Source organism: Trichophyton rubrum (genome assembly GCF_000151425.1).
Source record: "Trichophyton rubrum CBS 118892 genomic scaffold supercont2.8, whole genome shotgun sequence".
NCBI lineage: Eukaryota > Fungi > Ascomycota > Eurotiomycetes > Onygenales > Arthrodermataceae > Trichophyton > Trichophyton rubrum.
In genome coordinates, this window is record NW_003456421.1 from 1,197,316 (window position 1) to 1,212,299 (window position 14,984).

Genomic DNA, 14,984 nt, shown 5'->3' on the forward strand with positions numbered 1-14,984 from the left:
GAAGAGAATACGAAAAGTTGCATTGGCCTTCTCAAAGGCAAGCAGAACAACATTCAGCGCTGACCTGGAAGCACTCGAGAGAGAAGCGAAGAAGTTCGGCTGACGATAAATTTAAGCTTCGAGTCTTGCCTTGACGTTGCGGGAACAGCCGCGGCCGTCGAAGCGCGAATCAGAGCGCTTAATTTGTTCCTGTGCGGAACGTCCAAACCTTGGAGGCAGCAGGACCGGACGGAAAAGACGACTGCTAGCTCGACCCCAGTCTGCACCCCCACATCACCAGGAGAGCCTACTGCCGACAACGGTTCCGCCGTAGCATCTCAATACGCCGAGGGACCCATCATCTGACCAGCATGGCCCAGCCGGAGACTACGAAACAATGGGATAAGAACGTTGGAGAGAGTGCTCCGGTCTCACAGCAGCTGGCGCCTAACACATATGCCTCAGAAACCGCACTAACTTCACCGGAAGCAGGCGTTGTAACGAAGAGTGATTCGCAGCTCCAGCAGAACGAATCCGCTAGTGACTCGACGTCTCCAGCATTCCTCCAGGCGGCTACAACGGCCCCTCCTCCAGAGGCGTCGCTCAACCCAAGAAGCTGCGTAACCTGTCGCCGCAGAAAGGTTCGCTGCAACAAACACCACCCATGCTCCAACTGCATTAAGGCAAAGATCGAATGTTTGTATCCTAGCCCTGGAAGAGCCCCAAGGAAGTCAAAAAAGCCCCGAGATACAGAATTGCTCGCGCGCCTACGAACCTTGGAGAATATTGTAAAGAACCTCGGAGGGCCAGAAGCAATAAATGGAAATCCATCATCATTATCATTTAAAAACCCCACTATTCACCAAAACGGCGCTATCGAACAGCCAGAAAATTATGCAAATACCTCAGATGCAATGCAACAGGATGCTACAATCAAGAGCGAGGCCCCGGATACGAGTGAAATCGAGGAAAATATGGGCAAATTAATGGTTGAAGAGGGAGGTAGCCAATATGTTAGTCATCGATTTTAGACTAGCTTTGGGAAAACGGTGCGTTTATATCTCTTTCTTTCAATACCAACCCCCTTTTTACAAATATTAATTGTACAAATACTGACTTGTCCCAAGGTGGATGATTTAAAAAGCATACTTGACCCCCTTTCATCGGAGGATGAAAACGATACGGTTGAAGAGTCCGCCTTTGATGAGTCCTACGGTGTGAATCATGATGGATTCTTATTCGGATTTTCATCACTCACACAAAGCCTTCGGGATTTTCATCCTCCACTCAACCAAGTGGACATTCTTTGGGAAACTTATATTCAAAATATTGTTCCTATGGTCCCTATTTTTCACACTCCTACTTTGAAACCTGCGCTTTATCATGGTACTAAGAACCTTGATTCGTTGGACAAAAACACAGAGGTAATGATGCTAACAATATACTACACAAGTGCTGCGTCTATGAGTGCTGCAGAATGTCTCGCTCGTCTAGGAGAGCCTCGAGACCTCGTCCTAGGCCGTTATCGCTTTGCTGTTGAGCAAGCACTAGGTCGGGCAAAAATCTTACACTCTAGGAGTTTTACTTTGCTTCAAGGACTAGTCCTATTCTTGTTATGCGTGAGACAACACGATGATACTCGTTACGTGTGGTCAATGTTATCCATCGCCTATCGTATCGCCCAGGGTTTAGGCCTTCAGCGTGATGGAACTCGTTTCAACCTATCACCCTTTGAAACAGAGATGCGCAGACGTTTATGGTGGCATATTTGCATTCTTGATTTCCGAGCATCTGAAGACTATGGCTGTGATCCGTTCATATACGAATCTTCATATGACACTCGCATGCCCTTGAACATTGATGATGGCGACATTTCTCCGGATTCTGTGGATTTCCCGGAAGCGAAAGAAGGCTGCGTCGAAACATCATTCTTTCTGATTCGGTGCGAGATTGTTGTCGTCAACAAGAGGCTGAGCTTTATCCCACCCAGTTCTTCTTGCAGGCTACAGGTTTCTCGCTACTCCATGGCTGAGAGAGAAGAACTAATCGACAAGCTCAGCTCTAACCTTGAGACGCGATTTGTTCGGCACTGTGATATGACTATCCCTATCCACTGGGTCTGCGCCACTGTTTCCCGGCTGGTAATTGCAAAATTATGGCTTATGATACATCAACCAATGGTTCAGAAATCTCAACCCAACCCTATAGCCAAAGAAACCCATGACCGGCTTCTGATGACATCCGTGGAAATCCTTGAATTTTCTCGACTTTTGGAAACGAATGTTAATACGGCGAAGTGGGGCTGGCTTTTCAGGACGCACATGCAGTGGCATGCAGTTGCTTTTCTCCTGTCCGAGCTATGCGTCAGGCCACTCTGCCCTGGTGTTGACCGTGCGTGGAGAGCAATCAATTCGGTCTACGAGGCTTGGAATATGCACTCTGAGAAAAAGAACGGTATGCTCTGGCCAGCCATTCGCAAGCTGATGGCAAGAGCGGTGAAATTCCGAGAAAAGCAACTTCACCAAATTACTCTGCAGCGCGGAAAACAAGACCTTGATATCCCAGGCTCATGTGCAGCTACTCCGTCCACGGACCCTTCTAGTACATACTTGACCTCCTCCTCCTCACCACCACAATACTTGCGTGAACCATCTAGCTATTCCAATTTAAGTTCAGACATGCACGTCGACAATACTACTCTTAAACCAGAACTATAATTTTACTACCATACCACAATTGGGCACCGCTCTAGAAACCCCAGTGGGCAGATCCGGCGGCGATCACGCAGGTTGATACTAGCATCTTGTCCTCTGCTTCCCCGTCTTGGTCAGATTGGGACCAATTGGTACGTGAATTCCAGCTGGATGTCGCCCAAGGTGGCCAAGCGAATACTTCTGCCCTCACCGGGGAAGTAGTGATCCCTGATTGGTTTGAATAGTACCATCCCTATCACTAGCTGGGTTGAATTCCTTGCTTTTCTACTTGTTACCCTCGTCTTATAATACCGAAACACGTTATATCATAATGTTATTGAATGGCATGGTGGCCTGTTCATGTGACCAATATCGTTAATTAATCCGCATGCATTGAATGCCGATGACTACCTTTGCACTCGCTTCCCAGACAAGGCATTTTCTATTATAGCAAGTTCTTCCTTTTTATACCCCCAAGTTCGGATCTATAGTGTTTCTGTATTATTTGGCAGAATTGCCCACCGATTCCGACAACTTCAGTACCCCCAGGATGATTGCTGTGAAATCATCATAACATGTTATTAGAAAGTTATCCGGATCTAGCGTTTCATTATTGACAGCAAATAAGTCAAGTCCGTATAATAGACCGCTGATAACGAACGAAATTACCGCCAGTACATCAGGATCTAAAAAAGCAGGAAAAAAAGCAAGAAAGAAAGAAATTAGCTGTAATACCAGAGTTTAAACACTTCCCCGCTTAACAGGTGTTGCTTTGACCCATAGAGGTGCCTTCACATAAGTCTGGTAGTTTTCGATATGGTCCCAGTTGTCCAATGCACCGCCATCCTTGGGGACAAGCTCTAGGTCAAAATGCCAAAGCACTTTGGTCATTATAAGGCGAATCTCATAATATCCCATCCTAGATTAATTCCGTTAGCAAAGGTTGAGTAAGACACATATTTTTCGTGTACATGTCACCGGTATTAGAGTACAATGCACGCTATCTTGGGCCGGAGGGGGGGATAGTTACTTTTTACCGGGGCAATTGTGTGCTCCGTATGAGAACGGCTGGAAAGCGTTTCTATCATCCTTTGCAAATCCCGGATCCAGTTTTTGAGCATTAGGGAGCCAGCGCTCCGGGATAAACGAATCGGGCAAATGATAGTAGTTAGGGGAACGAAGTAGCGAGAATCCGGCAACTGATATCAGAGTCCCGGCAGGGATCATCTCACCACATATCATCGATCCGCCTTCTTCCACGACACGGGGTAGCCCATTCGTGCATGGTGTGTACATGCGAATAGACTCCTCGACGCAAGCAGTGAGATAGTCCATGCCTAACAAAACATCGTACGTGATTTCCTCGGAGCTAGAAAACCTAGTGCGAATCTCTTTGACCACTTTTTCCATGCAACGGGGGTTCTTGAACAAAAGAAAGGTCATACAGCGCAACACTGTAGCGGCAGTTTCGCTCCCACCAAAAACAAGGATCGGAGAATTTTGCTGCAGCTCTGGCATTGTGATGCCGCCTTCAAGCAGCTTGCCGAGAATGCTATGTCTGCCTTTTTCCTCCTTAATCCGATCAAAGTATCTTGCGAGCTTGTCCGACGTGTAATTGAGAAACTTCTGTCGTTGGCGACTCAAAACGCTGTGTGGCACCAGATTCCAAAACACCCGGAAAAACAAGTACTCGTTCAGTACGACTATGATCGCAAATGCCTTCAGGAACTGTTGGACAGATTCGACCCAGGGGATATATCTAGAATTTTCCAGCAGGCCCAGAGATTCGTCAAAGAGCAGTTTGCCGATGACATCGAAGGTCATGAAATTGTACCAGTCTGACATGTTCATGGGGCTGCCCCTGGATTCCTCCATGCGTTGCACGAGCTTGTCCGCATATTTGACGAACGTTGCTTCGTTTTCTTTCAGGCTCTTTTCCGAGAATGCAATGGTCATCAGTCTCTTCTGCCGTGTATGGACGTCACCGTTCGCAGTCACGACGGAGTTGGCACCACCCTCCTCTTCGACACCACGGATAGCGCGGGTGCCTCTGGCATTTGCGCTGGTGCCATAGATCTCCTTCCAGCCCTGCCCATGGGCGAAGCTTAGCTCATCGCTGGCAATGCGCACCACGTCGCCGTATTTGCGGTGCAGATGAAGCCGAAACTGCGCCCGCTGTCCGCGGAGTGTGGCCCAGGTAACTGGGAGTCGTGATAGCGCTAAATGTTTGGGCCCTGGAAATTTCCGGAGCGGGTGGAAGAACAGGTTATATATCACTGTTCCCAGGATATACTATAGGCAGCCCTTTTCCCCACCCAGGGGGAGCAGTCTAAATTAGCCAGCCGAAGCGGATGAAAATGATGACACGCAGCGTGGGTAGTGGAAAAAACATAAAATATAATAAAATAAAGGTAAATAAATTCTAGTAGACAAAAAGGTAGGGGGAGGATGGTGATGTCGACATACCAGAATAAAGAACCCTCCAGCTACAATGATAGTGGGTGAACTGGTAAGTTGCGGGAGTGTCGCCATTATTATATAATAATAAGTTGCCTGTTTAGATACTGTAGTTTTTATAAGAACTAGAACCTAATAGTAGGAGAGATTTTATATCATACCTTTCTCTAGAAGAGAGGGGGTCTGTCCAACTTGATCTTAAGGGCAGAATAAGAGGAGTGACTGATGCAATAACCCAATATCAAATAAAAGCTAGCAGAGAACTATATACTTTAACTATACCTTTGAGTGATCTTATTGCTAGATTATTAGATCTATGCATGTAAGTAGCAAACAAAAAAAAAAAAAAAACTTTTTTTTTTCACAAGGCACAATGAGAATTAAATAGAGTGAAATACTAAAAGATGAAAGAGGGGGTAATAGTATATATACAATAGCCTATAGGTAACTTTAATAATTTATTTTGATATTTTGATATATTTATAAACTATTTATAAATTTTCTTGATATTTTTTAATAATAATATATAGAAAATAATTAAAGTTTACTAATTTTTTTTTTTTTTTTATATTTTTATTTTAATTTAAAAACTTTTTTTTATAAAATTAATTTAATAATTTTTTATAAATTATATTAATTTATTAATAATATAGTTTGATTTTTAAATATATATATATATATATATATAATTTATTAAAAAAATATTTAAATATTAAAATTATAAATAAAATAAAAAAATAAAAAATTTAATATAATTTATTTTTATATAAAAATATTTATTATTTTATTTTAATTAAATTTATTTTAATAAATTTTTTATATTTATAAATTATAATTTTATTATATATACAAGTTGGCAGCATATCCCGCTTGGGCCAAGAATGGCCACTGGAGCGTCACAAAAGTTATTGGCTCGTTAAAACCTCGACTGCATTGATGGAAAGTATGCACAGAGGATGGAGATACGTAACTAAAAACATCGAGTGACAAGGTATGACAGACACGACGGCTGCTGCACGCCAGCTCGTTCAACTATTCATCCCGTGGCCCCGTCTTGGGCAACACATGCCTGCGCCGAAGCTAGTTAGCTTACTCGCTGTTTAGTTACATATAAACACTTGCCTACCGGTGATCGAAAGGTTCCATGTCCAACCCAAACCCCCCTTCTCGAAAGTATAACGATCCCATGCTTCTGGCTCCGACCAGAGAGCTGGGAAGATTTACCCCCGCGCAGCCGTAGATATTCTACCGTTTCGCCGGGCCCGAATTCTTCAGCCTGTCGCCAAAGCACCGGAACAGCCTCACGGTGTTAAGATTGCCCCTTTTTATTCTTTCACCCCTGGGAGGAGTTAGTATGACCATGGGAAAGGGGGAAACTCTGAAGTCTGGGATGACTTGCATTACCTTTAGCAAAGAGCGATAACATGAAGATAGAATATCAGAATATAACCCACTTTGACGCAAAATGCTGGCAGGGTGGTCACCCGGTTACAGAATCGTACGATCACCAAGGTGGAGGTTTCATATGTAAAATTATGGGGGAAAAGAAATGGGGAGAAGATAATGAGAGAGAGGAAGGGGGAAAAAAAAAAAAAGAAAAAAGAAAAGTCAAGAAGGAGAGAAGAAAAGAAAAGAAAAGAAAAACAAGGGAAAGGAAAAGAAAATATAAAGGTTCGGAAAACCCGAGATCGCCTTCTGCTTGTCATTTACCCATCTGAATATGCTGTGGCGTAGTCATTGGTTCACGGAGCCCAACTTCGTTGAATTTGTATTTTCTTTTTGCCTTCAGACGACATTTCTGTATCCTTGCTTGCTCGTTGCATGCTGCATAGGATGGGCTCCCTCCATGGCGCGGCAGTTATCAGGTATCGCCGGTTACCGAAAACCGAAACGAAATACGCCGCCTATTGGATGCATATTTACTCAAGACCAGGAGTTGCTTCCAAATACGGGGTTTAGTAACGAGCCTGTTGTCCAAGTTAATTGAGTGTAATATTGACCGGGGTCAAGCGATCTCGTTGGAAGAGGTCAAAATTTAATCTTTCACGTAAAGTTGTTTTCGTCTTTAACCGGGGATCAAAACATCGCAGCGTCCAGTGTTTTCAGGGTTGTGGAATTCTTTTTTTTTCCTTTTATGCTTCATAGTTTGTGTAAAGTTGCAAGAGTTTGTCTTCAAGACAGGATCGTCGTTTATAAATTGGACATATATCAAACTCTGGAGAGTGACCTTGGCCCACTTTCAACCATCTCCGGTACCGTGTCTGGAGTATGGGAGTTGTTATACGCACTTGTAAACTTAGAAAGAAAACATGCAGCCGGTTCCTCAATGTCCCCAGGGTTTCGGCCTGTTGGCGAAGGCTCACCCCGTCCCAGCATCCACCAGCGCGGATTTATAGCTAGCTTTTAGACTCCCTGACAGCCTCAACCATCTTCAGCAGGCACAGCGTGCCAACTTGTCCGTGAATCCAGTAATGTAGCTGATCCTTGCCTCCAAATAAAGACTGATTTTCGCCCGTGATAAGCCTGCATCGCAATATTGAAGGGTTGTAAATGGAGATTTCCGTTCCAGTGTTATAAAGTCATACCGGAACTTCTTTTTATATATATATATATGGAGCAACTGTTTACATATCTCAAACTTTCTGTCGTGGCACAGTACATATTGTGTTGGGTTTTCAGTGTTGCCATGGCGTAATGAAGGTCAAATCTCGAGCCTCCCCGGAGTTCGTTCTTCAAAGGGCCTAAACGCCTTCGAGGAAGGGCGAACGAAACGACCGCTGTACTCCGTCCGGGCTCGTGGGTCTCATATTGCCAGTTCTTGGTATGCTAAACTTCAGCTGCGGGGCCTCGTAAGCGGAATGGCTTGAGGATTGTGATAAAAAAAGGGATGTGCGGTCAGGATCTTCGTTTTCCTGGGAACAAGAAGGATGTTTATGGCCCAAGACTAGTCCTTTCCTGGCAATCTGGCAAGGACGGGGAGTCTAGCAATCTCCTCAGAAGTCGAGAATACGGGCGAATGGCCGTATCTACAAAGCGTATGGGTAAACAAGCGCAATTATGGTAAATTCGGGTGTCGATGGTTCGGTTGTAAACTTTCGTGTTTGTCAGCTGCGCGGAACAAGGAGGCCAGTCAAGATGTTATTGACATGATCGTTGCTCGCACGGTTGAACTTGCAAGAACATGCGCGGAGACACCATCCCCAGCACAATTGGAACCATGGTCGTGGGATGGAGGAGGCCCACAGGTTTTGGGCCACGTAGGGTAGATTTGTTATTTTCAGCGCTTCGTTTGCTGCCCGCGTGAAGTTGAAGGCGCTTTTTCAAATTCCCCAAGGACCGAGTGTCCTAAAATACATTCATCATCTTAAAGTTTAAAAACTGGACTGAAAATGAATGGAAACGAAATCATCCAGCGGGGAAAGGGGGTAGGTAGTACTTGCTCATACTTTATATAAACTCCACGTCCGACCTGACTTATGGGAAGGGTGTCGATATAAAATTTCAGCCTCCACTGTTCTGATAATTGCTCCCATCATGTCGTTCCCGGCTATTTTTCGATGGCTTGTATCTGCCATAAAAGCACCACATTCGAAAATCTGGGGACTGTCTGCACTTCTTCAGTCGCCTGCAAGCAGTCCTAAGAAGGATGACTACCATATTCAGCAGGAAAATATATTAAAACTCCTCAAAGGAAGTTCATATACAATCCCTCACCTTGAGAATGTCCTTAAAGGATGGTATATGGGAGTCAACCCGGCGTATGACAAGATAAAAGCTGAGGAGGGAGAATTCTTGAAAAAGTATGTTGGATCCGTGCCACATTGGGTTCTCTCAGAGGCACCAGTCTAACAACTTCCTTGATGAAGATGGATCGAAAGAGACAACTTGCGAGAGATGGCAGTCAAGGTTGACTTGAGTTTATGCATTGCTTGTTTTTTCCCTCGGACGACGGAACAAAAATTGCAAGTTCTCTTCGAGAAGATGGCATGGGTATGTATTAATTTCTTGAAAGAATGCTTCGAGAGATAAGGAACCGCCACTAATTTTATTTTTTTTTAGTTCTTTGCTTTTGACGATGGTAATGATCATAGCCCTCCATCCGGGTAAAAACGAATCTCAAACATATACTAACAAGTCCTACCGTTAGATGTGGACAGTTTTCTCACGTCAGAAGAGTTTGTGAAGCAGGATCCCTCTGCTTTTGTAAAACACTGGCTTGACCCGAACCGCAGCGGCCCAGAGCCATATGTTCTCCCAAGCTGCATCATCTACCGTACCGTTGGTCCCAAGCTTGCTGTGGGATGGTCAAACGGTAAGTATAGACCATTAATACTTCCACTAAGACTGAAGATAATGTGCAAGGCTAATCTTGGTATGTCCTTCTAGAATCCAAAGCCCAGTTTCAAAAGACGACAGTTGAATATATCGACTGCTTAATGGAAGTTAGCAAACAGCGAGAGAAATACTTGCCGTCACTGGGTGAATACATTGAAGGAAGGATAATCAATATCGGGGTCTACCCAACACTTGACTTGATATCGTAAGTCAGATGCCGTAGTATGCAAATGGCAACCACAGCTAATATGAAATATAGTTACGCCGCCGACATTGAGGTATCTGACGAGGTGCTGAGGCATGAGTCGGTGCAGACAATAAGATATCATATTGTCCGAATCATATGCTTGTGGGTATCAACATTCCCGTGGTAATGAGACAATGCTGACCGATTGTGACGGTGACGTGAAGAATGAACGACATATTTTCAGTCAAGAAAGAGATTGTAAGTAGTCTCGGAGATCATATCAATAGGGTTCAGTGGCTAACCGCATCGTCGGCGAATATTTAGAAAGACTGCCAGTTCGATAATATAATCCCCCTACTTTTGGTCCACAAAGGCATGAGTGTCCAGGCCGCAGTGGACTACACGGTGGGTTTGATAGAAGACTCTTATCGGATTGTGAATGCAGCAGAGGCCCGCCTCCCCAAGCTCGATGGTAAAGCGAAAGAAGATTTAGATACCTATATTGAGCAGTGCAAAGATCAAGCTGCAGGAAGCATATATTTCCAGTATGGTCAACCCAGCCAATATGGTCAAGGAGGCTTAGCTAACTTGACGAACGTGACAATAGTCAATACTCACCGAGATACCTTTCCAAATCTGCTTTCCAGGGAGACAAAATTGTTGTTCAATTATAAGAGCGTGGAGTCATGGAGATTTAAATAAACGTGCGTTGTACTCGGGGTTCTGATTCAATTAAATAAGCATGTTTTGTTTTGATTTGTTGTTCGCTTTTCTTTTTTCCCTTGTCCTTGTCCCTTGTTCATTTTCCATGTTTTTCCAAATCTCGGTGCTGAATTTGTAACCGCATGAGAGCCGGCGCTGGTGCTGGTGCTGGTCTTCTTGTTGGCGCAACCATACATGCTTAATATGACACAGCATTGAAGTACCAAGATTATACATGGCAAATTGATGGCCACTCATCTCAATAATAGTAATATATATTTCACGGTACCAGCAAACTCTCGCTGTGACCCCCAGAGCAGTCGAAGTACTTGACTCGAAGTGTCCTTTATTCGTACCCCCACTGTCAACTTGCGAATGTACAGAGTAAACATCTGGTCTTTAGGTTTCGACCGTACAGATCAGATAGCAGTAACCTTCTCGACTAAGGCTGAGATTTGAGGAAGCTGGGATCTTTATATGCCCGGTGCGTAAACGGTAACAACATGTCAACGGAGATGCTATTTTCACACCCCTATATCCTTCGACTCGTTGTTGTATTTCTCAGGAAGCAGAGGAGGGAATGTTCTCACTACTTTTAAACTTCGTAACCATCTCCATACTCGGAATCAATGGATGCACGCCGTATTGGTCGATACGAGGGCACTGTCCTTTGTACCAATGTTGGGTATCGGCTGGCAGTTTCACTCTCCACGATGAAATAAAAGCTTCCCAGTCAAGGTCAGATTTGCATCTTTTGCACGGAGTAAGAACTGCTGCGATGATCGATCTGCATGGTGTATAGAGAACTTCTATAAGTCCCTGTTCACAGTCTTATCTCGTCATCATGTCCTTTTTGATGTTTTTGTTTTTTTCTTTTTTTCTGGCGGAGCGTTGCTTATGTCATCTACATAGATACCTCCTGATTACGTGAACTGCCTGATGGGCCAAAAGTCCCGTGGAATCAAAATTGGAAGGTCCAAGCCCAAATTAGGAAAATAGAGACGTCTTTCCATCGTTCGAGGAGCAACACTCGAAGTCGCGGTAATTTTGATATCGAACAGCTCTGGTGGCTAAAAAGTGATTATAAGTGCCTTTATCTTGCTTCTTGTATTGAGCGATCAAAAGTAAACATATTATATGGAGTATCGTAGTTCAAGATACGATTTGGGTCATCAGACAAGGGGTTAGTTGCGAGTTAACTCGCTACTAATTCGTACCCAACCAAAGACCCCCCGAAGCGTTTGCAAACTTATAGCAATTATATACTTCGGAAAACTCTCTATGCTAATTATTTTGATATTAGTAAAAATATAAATAGCTTAGAGCTAGCTTAGAGGCAGATAAGTAGTTACACTATATAATTTATAGTTTCTACCTCTAGCTAACTTAGAGCTTATTAGCTAATTAATCTATATTTTAAATAAATATTAATTTATTATATATATTTTATATATTATATTTTAATAATAAATATTATATAAATTATATATTAAATTTATTTTTTATTATTTATTTAGAAAGTTAATATAGTATATTTTATATATTTAAATTATTTTTTATATATAATTATCGAAGCATTAGTAAAGACTATTATATTTCAAATAATTCAAATAATAAATTAAAATATTCAAATCTATAGATTCTTAAAAAATAGCTATAAAATAGCTAATTAGTTAGAATTCTTACTTCTAATTAGTTACTAGAATAGTATATATCTAGTAGCTTAATAAAGATAATTAATCCCTTACTAAAATTATTATTAATAAGGTTTTTTAACTTCTTTTTTAGCTTCTTTTTTAGTTTCTTTTAGTGGCTTAATAAGGATAACTAAGCCCCTTATTAAGATAATAATTAAGCTCTTATTAAAAAGATAATTAAAACTTTATTAAAAAGATAACTAAGCTATTATTAAAAAAATAACTAAGCCTTTATTAAAAAGATAACTAAGCTATTTTTAAAAGGATAACTAAACTATTATTAAAAGAATAATTAAGTTATTATTAAAAAGATAACTAAGCCCTCACCAAAAAAAAGCTTTGAAAATAAAATTAAAAGAATTAGAAAGATTAAATTAAAAATAGAATATAAATCCTTTAAATTTTATTTTAAAAAATTTTTAAACTATTAACCTACTATTTTAAATATTATAATAATTATAAAAATATTAAAATAAATATTTAAATTATAATTAAAAATTACTAAATTATTAAGAAGCTTTTTTAGCTTTTTTTAGTAATTTAGTAAAAATAATTAAATTATTATTTAAAAAAAGCTTTAAAAATAAAATTAAAAAATTAAAAAAATTAATTTAAAAATAAAATAAAATATTTTAAATTCTTTTTTAAAAAATTTTTAAATTATTAATTTATTATTTTAAATATTTTATTATTAAAGAAGTACTATAATATTTTTTTCTAGATTATTTTAATATAAAAAAATTAAAATTTAAAAATTATTTTTATTCTTTTAAATAAAAAAAGAAAGAAAATAAATATTTAATAGTTTAATAAAAATAATTAACTTTTATTAAAATTATTATTAAGAATCTTTTTTAGTTTATTTTAGTAATTTAATATAGTTAATTTAAACTATATTAAAAAAAATTTTTTAAAATAAAATTAAAAAAATCAGAAAAATTAAATTAAAAATAAAATATAAATATTTTAATTAAAAATAATTAAAAAGCTTTAATATTTAATAAATAGCTTTACTAGCTATAAAAAGAAGTTAAATTTTCAAACTTTTAATAAAGATTGATTATATTTATTAAATTACTAAATATTTATTTTCTTTTTTTTTTTTATTTAAAAGAATAAAAATAGCTTTTAAATTTTAATTATTTTAATATTAAAATAGTTTAGAAAAAGAGATTATAGTATTTTTTTAATAATAAAATTTTTAAAATAATAAATTAATAGTTTAAAAATTTTTTAAAATAGAATTTAAAATATTTATATTTTATTTTTAATTAAATTTTTTTATTTTTTTAATTTTATTTTTAAAGTTTTTTTTAAATAATAACTTAATTATTTTTATTAAATTACTAATAAAAGCTAAAAAAGTTTTTTAATAATATAATAATTTTTAATAATAATTTAATTATTTATTTTAATATTTTTATAATTATAAATTAATTAATTAATTAAAATTTTTATTTCTATTAATTATTAAAATAATATATATTTAATATTTTAATTTGATTAATTATATAATAGTATTTTTTATTGATAAATATATATTTGAGTTGGGGGTGATATAATATATTTTAACTTTAATTATATATATTATTTAATTTAAAATTTCTATATTATTATTTTTAATAATAAAAAAATATATTTATTATTTATAAATATTAACTTTTTTTATTTATTTTTTTTATAAAATATATTATTTAAATTAAACTTAAAAATAAAAAAAATAATATTATATAATAATTTTCTTTAATTTTATTATTTTTATTTTATTTTTTATTTATTTATTATAGTATAAATATATTTTTTTTTATTTTTTTTCTTTTTTTTTTATATAAATTATTTTATTTTTTATTAAATAAAAGAATTTTATTATAAAATTTATAATTTTAAATTATCTTTTTTATAATTAATTATTTATTTTAATATTTTATAATTTCTTTTTTTTAAAAATTAAAAAAAAAAATTATAAATTAATATTTTTATATTTTATTAATTTTATATTTTATATTATAATTAAATATAAAATAAATTTTTTCTATAATTTATTTTTTCTTTTAGTTATTATATATTTTTATTTATTAAAATTAATTTATAAATATTATTACTAATTTTCTTTTAAATAATTATTAAAATATACTTAATTTATTAAATTTATTTAATATAAATGATATATTAGATAATTTTTTTTTATTTTTAATATTAAAATTTTTTAAATTTAATAATACTAATATATAATAATATAATAAATAAAGAAAATTATAAAGAAAATTATAAAAAGTAGAAAAAAATATATTATATAATTTTAAATATAATAAAAAGTATTTTTATAAAAATTTTTTTATATAATATAATTAATAAAATAATTAAATAATTAAAATAATAAATTAAATATATAATTATTAAATAAAGAAAATTAATATTTAATAAAATAATTTTTAATAAATATTTATTATATAATAAAAAATAGTTTAATTTAAAATTAAATTATAGTAATTATTATATAAAATATAATTATATAATTTAAAAAAATTTTATTTTATTATTTTTAATATTTAATTTAATAAATTTTTTATTAATATTTAATTTATTAATTTTAATATTAATAGAAAAAATATTATTTATATATATTAATTTATATATTTAAATTAAATATATATATAAATAATAGTATTAATATATTAATTATATAATATATTTTATATAAAATATATAATTTATAATAATTTATTTATTATAATTTTTATTTTAAAAAAATATTTATATATATTTAAAATTTAATTTTTATATTATTATTAAAGTAAAGTAAAGATTATTATATTTCAAATAATAGATTAAAATATTTAAATTTATAGATCTCTAAAAAATAGCTATAAATTAGCTAATTAGTTAGAATTCTTACCTCTTATTAGTTACTAAAATAGTATATATCTAATACCT

The 14,984-nt window shown here is 36.0% G+C and overlaps 5 protein-coding genes across 6 annotated transcripts; all 5 read left to right on the plus strand.

The window, feature by feature from the left end:
- The first annotated feature begins 713 nt into the window (after nucleotides 1-713).
- On the plus strand, nucleotides 714-3,687 carry TERG_06982 (uncharacterized protein). Of its 2 annotated transcripts, XM_047750303.1 has the most exons (2): nucleotides 714-1,028; nucleotides 1,107-3,687. In XM_047750303.1, the coding sequence occupies exon 2, from the start codon at nucleotides 1,317-1,319 to the stop codon at nucleotides 2,694-2,696; it is 1,380 nt and encodes a 459-aa protein (XP_047607100.1). In that variant the 5' UTR covers nucleotides 714-1,028; nucleotides 1,107-1,316; the 3' UTR covers nucleotides 2,697-3,687. The 2 variants fall into 2 exon arrangements, with proteins under 2 accessions (XP_047607100.1, XP_047604685.1); XM_047748697.1 differs by having other exon boundaries at nucleotides 714-3,687.
- Nucleotides 3,688-3,781: 94 nt separating this feature from the next.
- TERG_12493 (uncharacterized protein) lies at nucleotides 3,782-5,062 on the plus strand. The gene has a single exon (XM_047751443.1). It carries the CDS (start codon nucleotides 4,378-4,380, stop codon nucleotides 4,744-4,746), a length of 369 nt encoding a protein of 122 aa, XP_047607101.1. The 5' UTR covers nucleotides 3,782-4,377; the 3' UTR covers nucleotides 4,747-5,062.
- A 3,601-nt stretch (nucleotides 5,063-8,663) lies between these two features.
- TERG_12494 (uncharacterized protein) lies at nucleotides 8,664-8,978 on the plus strand (the record flags this gene model as incomplete). Its single annotated transcript, XM_047751444.1, has 1 exon — nucleotides 8,664-8,978. One exon carries the CDS (start codon nucleotides 8,664-8,666, stop codon nucleotides 8,976-8,978), a length of 315 nt encoding a protein of 104 aa, XP_047607102.1.
- A 132-nt stretch (nucleotides 8,979-9,110) lies between these two features.
- Nucleotides 9,111-9,838, plus strand: TERG_12495 (uncharacterized protein; the record flags this gene model as incomplete). The annotated part of the gene is made up of 5 exons (XM_003232945.2): nucleotides 9,111-9,119; nucleotides 9,189-9,207; nucleotides 9,277-9,441; nucleotides 9,516-9,669; nucleotides 9,724-9,838. The coding sequence occupies 5 exons, from the start codon at nucleotides 9,111-9,113 to the stop codon at nucleotides 9,836-9,838; spliced, it is 462 nt and encodes a 153-aa protein (XP_003232993.2).
- Nucleotides 9,839-10,026: 188 nt separating this feature from the next.
- On the plus strand, nucleotides 10,027-10,353 carry TERG_12496 (uncharacterized protein; the record flags this gene model as incomplete). Its single annotated transcript, XM_047751445.1, has 1 exon — nucleotides 10,027-10,353. One exon carries the CDS (start codon nucleotides 10,027-10,029, stop codon nucleotides 10,351-10,353), a length of 327 nt encoding a protein of 108 aa, XP_047607103.1.
- Nucleotides 10,354-14,984: the final 4,631 nt, after the last annotated feature.